Source organism: Bactrocera dorsalis, chromosome 6 (genome assembly GCF_023373825.1).
Source record: "Bactrocera dorsalis isolate Fly_Bdor chromosome 6, ASM2337382v1, whole genome shotgun sequence".
Taxonomy (NCBI): domain Eukaryota; kingdom Metazoa; phylum Arthropoda; class Insecta; order Diptera; family Tephritidae; genus Bactrocera; species Bactrocera dorsalis.
The window spans coordinates 23,649,754-23,659,903 of record NC_064308.1 but is presented as its reverse complement, the minus strand read 5'-3'; the positions used below and the strand labels follow the sequence as shown (position 1 = coordinate 23,659,903).

Sequence of the window (10,150 nt, the reverse complement as noted above, 5' to 3'; positions counted from 1 at the left end):
CGCATTTCGGCCTCTTTCTTCTTCTGTCTGCAAATGCGTCTCGCTTCCTTCTTCAACTCTCGGTATCTATCCCATCCCGCACGTGTTGTGGTCGATCGTAACGTTGCGAGGTAGGCATCCAGAGGCGGGTGCGAATCTTAGCTGCAACAAGATAGTGGTCCGAGTCGATGTTAGGACCTCGGAGCGCACGCACATCTAAAACACAGGAGACGTGTCTTCCGTCTATCACAACATGATCGATCTGGTTGGTGGTTTTCCGATCCGGAGACAGCCAGGTAGCTTGATGTATCTTCTTATGCTGGAATCTAGTACTACAGATAACCATATTTCGGGCCCCGGCGAAGTCGATCAGCCTCAACCCATTTGGGGATGCTTCCTCGTGGAGGCTGAATTTACCGACCATAGTGCCAAAGATACCTTCTTTGCCCACCCTGGCGTTGAAGTCGCCAAGCACGATTTTGACATCGTGGCGGGGGCATCTCTCATAAGTGCGCTCCAAGCACTCATAAAAAGGACAAAATATTGGGTTGTCAAAAAAGGCTTGCGGTATTTTTGTTGATTTTTTTTTTTGAAATTGAAATGAATTTTTGATGACTCATGCCCAGCTCTTGACCGATGCTACCGCTGCTACTATGCCGGTCTCTTTTGACCAATTCAGCGATTTTATCGCAATTTTCGACGACAGGCCTTCCGGAGCGTGACGCATCTTCGACCACCTCTACACCAGAACGAAAACGTTGAAACAATCGTTGTGCGGTGGAAATGGAAACTGTATCGGGTCCATAAACTGCACAAATTTTATTGGCGAGTTTATGAGATGCATTTTTGCCTTTATCGTAGTAGTACTATAAAATATGCCGTAATTTCTCTTTATTTTGCTCCATGTTTGCGACGCTATAACTCACGAACGACTTAAAAGAAACGACAATCAATCAAACACGTGTTAGCGCTTGAAATGAGCTTTCCAAAAAGCATGACCCGATGCGACGAATAAAACTAGAACTACGCGCTTTCAGCGCCAACTAGCGAAAATACCGCACGACTTTTTTGACAAACCAATATTTAAAATAATAGATGAAGTTGATACAGTCACTTTGTGACGCTTCAAGGGTCTTTGAGGGCTTTATATACGGTTAAGAATGGTAGGGTGAGGGTAGTTTATGCCACTGCGTCCAATTTGGCTCCTCTCTGTTTCCTTTCCTTTTGTTTCCTTTTTCCGTAGTTGCAACTTTCCCTTCGTTGGTTGGCTTTTTTGGTTTATTATTTTTATTATTTGTTTTTTTTTTTTTTCCATGTTTATTAATGTTTGATTCTGCAGTTTATTAGATTATTCCACATAGTTTAGATTTTATACATATGTATAAAGGTTTTTACAATGTTGTGATCCTTACTCGTTGACGGGTTTATCCAGAAGAAAGCATAAACTCAAAGTTGCAATGTTTTATGCCTTGCCTTTTCAAAAACGAATGTAAGTGCAAAGCGACGATACGATTAAAGGCAACATCAGGATAGCATACGGTTGCATTTTAAAAGTAATAGATCATGGTGTTGCCACAGTACTCCCCTCCTAGTGAGTCGTGGGAGGTGTGATGAAAGCCGGCTTCAAGCGGTCAACAGAAACTTTGGTTTTGCCTGCGTTAACCTCAAATATGAAATATTTCGGTGTGCGCTGGACGACCTTGTATGGACCTCGGTACGGTGATAACAACGATGGTTTAACAGAATAATCTCGAATGAAGACGTGCTGGCATGTCTTGAGGCCACTGTGAACAAATGGTGTCTTTGTAGAGTGCCTGGCTGTATCTACAGGGCGAATATCCTGCATAATGCGCCGTAACTCTCGCACGGTTTCTGATCCGTTGGCTGGTCCACGCTGCTCGATGAAGAAGTCCGAAGCAAGTCGTAGCGGTGTACCATACACCAGCTCTGCGGGCGTACAGCCAATGTCGACTTTGAAGGCAGAGCGAAGACCTAGTAGGATAAGCGGCAGATATGTTGTCCATTGGTCAAGTGCGACACGCCGAGCCATTGAAGTAGCTGCTGAAACAGGGCGCTCTCAAATTGTCGGAAGAGGTCCGACGTAATATCCGAAGGCACTCCAAAGCGATCCAGCCGTTTAGCAAAGCCCTAGCCACGATCGGTGCTGTCATGTTCGGAACAGGGAATGCCTCTGGCCATCGGGTAAAGCGGTCGATCACAGTTAGGCAGTACCTGTTGCCCTCCGACAGTGGAAACGGTCCAACGATGTCGATGTGCAAGTGTCCAAAACGTTGGTTGGGCATGCTTCGACGTTGCAGAATACTCGAATTGTGTCGGATGACCTTGTTTCGCTGACATTGTAAGCAAGTTTTTGCATAAGCCCTGCTGTCACGTTGAATTCCTGGCCACACAAATCGCTCCACCATGAGCCTGACGTGCTCGTGGCTCGTGTGCCAGGGTGTGATAGGTTGTGCGTAGATTGCAGAAATACTTGACGAAATTTCGATGTTTCAAAGGGACGAAATCGACCTGTAGACACATCACAAACCATTTTCTTGGTGCTGAAAGGTAATGGAAAACTTTTAAGTTTTAGTGAATGATGAACTTTACCGGATAAGTATGACTGCAATTCGTTATCTTTTTGTTGATCATCCGCAAGTGCATCGTAATTGATAGTAGCAGCCGTGATTGACTGTATCCGCGAAAGTAGATCGGCTGCGACATTCTCTTCCCCTTTAACATGCCGAATATCAGTTGTGATTTGAGAAATGAAGTCCAACTGTCTGACTTGGCGATCTTGTGTAACTGCTGACGAAACGCGAAAGTAAGCGGCTTGTGGTCGGTATACACATGGCAGAGTCGACCTTCCACCATGTAACGAAAGTAGCGCATAGCCAAGTAGAGTGCGGTGAGTTCGCGATCGTAGGTACTGTAGCGTGTTTCTGCTGAAGGGAATTTGCGCGAAAAAAAATCCAAGAGGTTGAAGATCCCCGTTGACTACTTGATTTAAAACTGCCCCAGCTGCGAAGTCGGATGCGTCTACCCAAAGCGACAGCTCTGCGTTGGGTAGAAGGTGTGCTAGAACAGCGCAGTTCGCAAGTTGGTTTTTGCAGGCCTCAAAATGGCGTACGGCGTCTTCTGTCCAAACGAGGTTGCGATTATCGTTTTTCTTGTTGCCAGGCACCATCGCAAAAAGAGAGCTTTGATGCTGTAACGCATTGGGCAAAAATCTGCGGTAGAAGTTAAGCGTTTAAGTTCCTTTGCTACAGTAGGTAGCTTAAAGTGTGTTATCGCTTCGACGCGGCTGCGGAGCGGGCTTATACCATCCTCGGTGATCGAATGACCAAGGAACTCCAATTCCGTAACGCCAAACTGTGATTTTGAAGAGTGTCGTAATTGCTGTTTTACAGATGTCATCTAAAACCCTTGAGAAATCTTGCAGAAATGGTAGCGGATAGCGGTCAGGAATGGTGATAGCGTTTAATGCCCTATAGTCGCCGCAGGGTCTCCATGATCCGTCAGCTTTCCGAACGAGGTGAAGCGGGCTCGCCCAGCTGCTTTTTCGAACTCGGCGCGTGCAGCGGCGAGCTTCTCCGGTGATAGACGTCGTGGCCTGGCAGAAACAGGTTGCCCGGTGGTAGTGATTTGATGAACTATGGAAGCGTCTGTTCGACTGCCTGGCGCTGGTGGACACGTGAGTTCTAAAAATTCCTTCAGAATACCTGAGAATTTTTGCGAAGCGTTGATTGTTGAGATTTTCGAAAATTGGCCTTGCGTTACTATACACGGTGATTTAAGCGATGTTGTGCGGTCGACAAGACGCTGGTCTTGCAAATCGACAATCAAGCCATAGTACCCAAGAAAATCGGCACAAAGAATGGCTTGCGATACGTCTGCGACAATAAAATTCCAGAGGAATTCCCTCCATTAAGATTAAGTTTAAGCATGGCTTCACCGTAACTGGATACGGTGGTGCCATTCGCGGCAAACAGGAGTGTTGATGATGGGTGAGCATGAGCTAATTTTGTTGACTTAGGTATGACAGAGACATCTGCACCTGAGTCTATGAGAAATTTCATTTTTGCTGATGTATCGTAGATGCAGAGTCGATAGCTCTTTTGTATATCAGGGTATTTGCCGAGCCCTGATACTGGATTAGCTCCGCCCACCTACTCGACGTTTTGAGGCGGCAACTGTATGAATGTACACGGCTGTCGACACTTTGTGGCATTTGCCCCGAATTTCGTATGGTACCAGCACAAGCACGGTACATTGAGCGTGCCTCTTCTGCTGCGTGAGGCACTTGAAGATCTAGAGCGCTGTTGTGTGCGGCTGTTGCGCATGAATTGATTGACTTGCTTTATTAAAGCGGCGACTTCAGCTCGAAGATTCGACCACTCATCTGGAAACGACGGTTCGGTGCTAACCTCGCAAATCTGGTTACCAACTTTCATCTCTAAGCACTCTGAGATGGAATCCGCGATTTTTATCTTCTCACCGATAGGAGCGTTTGTCGCGATAATGGCCGCCTGGGCGTACGGCGGTAAACGACTAACCCACAGATCGTGCAGAATGCTCTCGCTGAGTGCGGGTTCAGCAGTGCGTCGCATCTCGTGGTACAACTCGCTGGGTCTACGATCGCCCAGCGGTAGCTCCTTTAAAACCCGTTGGAGGTGGCGCTGCTGGCTTTCAGTGAAAATATCAATAATTTTCCGCCGAATATACCCGTATTTATCCGTAAGAGGCGTGTCGTCGATAATAGTGCGCATTTCAATTAGTTTTGCCGGAGGCACACTTGCTAACACAATGTTAAATTTCACTGAATCGTCAAAAACTCGCGAGGCTTCAAACCAGAAACCCAGCGAATAAAAATATGCCTTGATGTTATCCTCTGACATCGAGGGCAGCGGAAGTCTGGGCGAAACGTTTTGGGTTGAAATATGCTCGACACCGCTGCTTCCACCTGAAACGGCCATGCTATCATTCATCATGTCACTGGAATCCGGGAAATCGATGATCTAAGCTGCACTGTTCACGCCTTTGCACGTGCACGTGATGAAAAAGGAAGATGGCACAGGATCGCGATCGCGTTGAGCACTGGAGTACTGGATGAACTAAGGCGTTGACTCCTTCAGGTGATGGATTACGTTGAACACCGGATTAATCTGGGCGCTGAATTACCTCTGGTGCTAGATCACGTCGGGGTCACCAATTAAAGGCTTTTACAATGTAGTGATCCTTACTCGTTGACGGGTTTTTACAGAAGAAAGCATAAACTCAAAGTTGCAGTGTTTGATGCCTTGCCTTTTCAAAAACGAATGTAAGTGTAAAGCGACGATACGATTAAAGGCAACATCAGGATAGCATACGGTTGCATTTTAAAAGTAATAGATCATGGTGTTGCCACATATACAACGGAGCACCGTGGTATATCCGAAATGAGAACATCCAACTCGACTTAAGAATTCCATACGTACAAACTGAAATATGACAACGAAGCGCGAAATATGCATTGAAACTATCGGTTCACCCAAACCAACTAGCAAGATCGCTATTGCGTGTGAACAGGAGCTCAAGATTACATAGAAACGACTTACCAGCCCAGACGTAATATATCTTAGGCCCAGTTTAAAAATATATAATAAGTAGGGATAACTACAAGAATTGTTTGTTGTTTAATAATATGTAGTGATAACTACAAGAATTGGTTTTTTGTAAATAACAAAATTTTTATTATTTTATACAAATTTAATTATACTTAGACTAAAATAACAATAGAACTTATCCTACCTGTAAATAACAAAAAAACAACATTCAATGTTAATTATTCACTATTGTTTTTTTGTCCTTTTTTTTAACAAATTAATTTTCTTATTCGAGTTACAACGATGTGTCCTCTAAGACTCGCAACGTTACACTGAATTCGCATATGTGGCTCGTGGCTCACATCAGCCAGCGCGCAATGCTGCGTAAGCATTCCGATCCGGACACCGACTTATGTGCTAATAATTTCTTACATCTCCCCCCTTAAAATAGAAATTTTGGTACAAAATTTCAGTAGTAAATTACATATAAGATCAGGTTACACGTTGTTTGTATTTGGGATGTTCGGAGTCGGAATAAGTTTAGAGATATGAAATAAGTTTGATTCTGATTTCCTATGTCCTGTATCAATTTCATACATTGATGTCGATATTTTCTTTAAAATTTTGTATGGTCCAATTCTTAATTCATCTAATTTTCTTCGGTTTAATCGGTTTCCATTTTCAACATACACCAAGTCCCCAACATCAAAATTATAATCTTTCCTATTTTTATCATATAAACTTTTATTATAATTGTGATTCCTTATGCTATTTTCAAGAGCCTTTATTCTATCGTTTTCTAGGGCATTATCGTCTTCTCTAATTCTCAATTCTTTTGGTAATATTGCAGTGTTTTCACCTTGTAATAAATATTTTGGACTGAACTTAGTGACTGTGTATTCTGTTTCATTATATTTATCTACACAGTTGTGCGCAACAGTTGTCCATGCTAATTTATTATTTTCATCATTGATTGTGCATCTGATTTTATTGACTAACGGTGCGATTCTGTAACGTGAGACAGTCTCAAGTCTCTAAATTTGAGATTTTGAGTTAGAGACAATTTTTGAGACTTGAGCCGATTTTGCTATTCTGTAAGTGACAGTCACAAAATCTATTACATTTCATCATTCAGAGATGTTTTTACACTTGAATGGAAATAAATATGTCGATAACAAATATTAAATTTTCTATAACATCGTCAAAAAACATAGTTTTCAATAAAAATGAATATATATGTTGACTTTGTTTCATAATATTTACGAAATTTATGTAAAATTTATTTATTTTTAACTTTTTCGTGTTTGAGTTGCTTACAAAATATAAAAATACGACAATCGATTAATATCTATTATGATCTCTATTCAGTATATTCAAAATGGCAGACAAGAGCTCTTTGTAGTTTTGTGACCGGCTAACTACCAGGTCTCAATATTTTGAGACTAACGCTAGAGACTGTTTAGTGAATAGTAACTAGTCTCAAATTGAGACTTTGCCTCAAAATGTCTCAAATAGAGACTAGAGACTGGTTACAGAATCCCGCTATAAAGTTTGATTAACCGTACGATTCTGTAACGTGAGACAGTCTCAAGTCTCTAAATTTGAGATTTTAAGTTAGAGACAATTTTTGAGACTTGAGACGATTTTGCTATTCTGTAAGTGACAGTCACAAAATCTATTACATTTCATCATTCAGAGATGTTTTTACACTTGAATGGAAATAAATATGTCGATAACAAATATTAAATTTTCTATAACATCGTCAAAAAACATAGTTATCAACAAAAATGAAAATATATGTTGACTTTGTTTCATAATATTTACGAAATTTATGAAAAATTTATTTATTTTTAACTTTTTCGTGTTTGAATTGCTTACAAAATATAAAAATACGACAATCGATTAATATCTATGATGATCTCTATTCAGTATATTCAAAATGGCAGACAAGAGCTCTTTTTAGTTTTGTGACCGACTAACTACCAGGTCTCAATATTTTGAGACTAACGCTAGAGGGTGTTTAGTGAATAGTAACTCGTCTCAAATTGAGACTTTGCCTCAAAATGTCTCAAATAGAGACTAGAGACTGGTTACAGAATCCCGCTATAAGTCTTTCATTTAGGCCATTAGAAAACGGTCCATTTACTGATGTGAAAATCATTGCAATATTATTTTTTTCTAGATAGTTTTTAAATTCTCTAGAATTGATTCCTGGGTATTGAATCTGTTAGAATCATTTGTATTTCGTGTTCTTTTAGCACGTTTCCTGTCAATTTTATAAAATCATTGGCATTTTGTGTTTTTGACGTTAATATGTAAGCGAATCTTGTGAAATGATCAACAAGAAGATGTAGATATTTTTTTGTCGATCGTGGACCACCGAATCCGCCTATACTGTCTATGGAAACTATTTCGAGTGGTTTTTTTGCGGGACCAAGACAAGACATTAATCCAATCGCACTCTTTACATATTTCTTTTATATGTTTTAAAATATTTCTCGCTGTATAATATGGTAAGACTTTGTTTTGCATTTGATTTACACCAATGTGACAGAAAGTTTTATGAATGTCTTTAATAAAGTTCTTACAAAATTTCTCTGACAGTAAAATTTTCTCTTTCTTTCGAGTTTTTTTATAATATAAATTATTTCTTTTCTTTGTTAGAGATTATATCATGATTTTTCTTTTGATCATCAAGAATGTCTTCTATTTTTATCAAATTCACAATTTTTAATTGTTCATAATCGTTTTCTTGCGGTTCTAACACTGGATTTCTACTCAAACAGTCTGCTTCTAAATTATCTTTGCCTGGGCGGTATATTATTTGAAAATCATATTGTGATAAGTAATAAGTGAGGTCACCTAACTCTTCATCTGTTCTAGCTTTGATATTCATTTTTTCCGAGTGGTTTGTGGTCAGAAAATACTTTGAATGATCTGCTTATAAGTCAGTGTTGCCAGTATTTTACTGATTCTTTAATTGCTAAGCATTCTAGATAAATAGGTTTCTTTCTCTTTTGTGACTCATTTAATTTTTTTGAAAAATACGCTACTGGTTTTTCAATTCTGTTTGGTTGTGGTTGTTTTAATACATCTCCTATTCCTTGCAAACTTGCGTCTGTATATATATTGTTACGAATTTACTCTTGCTAGTTTACTTTGTTAGGCTCGTATCTCTGGATTGACAAATAAAATCAACACTGTTTAATTTAATTCAACAACTCTTTATTTCACAACTCGTCTACACTATAGCAGTTTACTCTTAGCACTGATTGATTACGTTGGCGCTGCCACGGCTTATATAGCCACGCACTTCTCGCTGATGCCGACGTGTCCTTCTAGAATATCGCGTCTGGAAATTACCTGAACATAATGCTATACGGCGCCAGACGCAAGCAGACAGCCGCGGCGCCAGACTCTGCAATTGTTCAAGCAGACGGCTGTGGCGCCAGATGTCTATTGTTTCGACAAGCAGACAGCCGTGGCGCCAGATGTCTACAACAAGACAAATGCTATTCCATATACCTACAGCTATTGTTCATAATCAGGGATGCATATAGTAATACAAATACAACTTAATACTACTTTTGTAACACTGCCCTCCACTAAAGCCTAATCGTCCCGATTAGGCACAAATCCTCTTGAACCAAATGGGGCGAGCCTCTCCAAATGTACTACTTTCATTTTACATCGTGCTTTTCCATTTCTTTGTATGCGGTATACCACGTCATTAAGTCGTTTCATCACCATATAGGGTCCTTCCCAGGCTGTCTGTAGTTTCGGGGACAAGCCTTTCTTTCGAAGTGGATTGTACAACAGGACCAGATCACCTTCTTCGAAACCTTTTGAATTTGCCGCTTGATCGAACCGGTCCTTCATCTTATTGCTCATCAGATGCGTATGCTGTCTTACCATTAGATGCAATTCATTCATTTCTTCCTTTAAGGCAGAACAATAATCTCCATCATTTCTTACAGCTGTAGGATTCGTTCCAAACTTAAGATCAGCAGGGAGTCGCAGATCAGATCCGAAAATAATCTTTGCCGGCGTGTAACCAGTTGTCTCGTGCTTCGCTGAACGATACGCCAGCAGGAACATCTGGATGCACTTGTCCCAATTCCGTTGGTCTTTATCAACGATTTTCCGCAGATGTTCTTCGAGCGTTCGGTTGAATCTCTCTACCATCCCATCTGATTGTGGGTGTAACGCTGTTGTCCGTGTCTTGTGGATGCCCAATAATGTACAGACTTCTTGGAAAATGGAAGATTCGAAATTCCTGCCTTGATCTGAGTGTAATTCGACGGGCACTCCGAACCTTGTTATCCAATTTTCTACAAACGCTTCGGCTACTGTCTTCGCTTCTTGGTTTGGTAAGGCATATACTTCTGGCCATTTACTGAAATAATCCATGACAACCAGTAGATATTTGTTTCCGGCCGTACTGGTTGGGAACGGACCTGCAACATCCATTGCGACTCGTTCAAATGGTGATCCCACGTTGTAATGTTGTAGCCTACCGCGACTTTTGGCTTTAGGACCTTTAGCTGCCATGCACTCTACGCAATTACTTATCCATTCTGCTATGG

General features: G+C 41.0%; 1 protein-coding gene across 1 annotated transcript; it reads right to left on the bottom strand.

Annotated features, from left to right (window-relative positions):
- Positions 1 to 4,148: 4,148 nt before the first annotated feature.
- LOC105229751 (uncharacterized) lies at positions 4,149 to 4,967 on the bottom strand. Its single transcript, XM_011210189.2, has one exon. It carries the CDS (start codon positions 4,965 to 4,967, stop codon positions 4,149 to 4,151), a length of 819 nt encoding a protein of 272 aa, XP_011208491.2.
- Between the last annotated feature and the right edge of the window lie 5,183 nt (positions 4,968 to 10,150).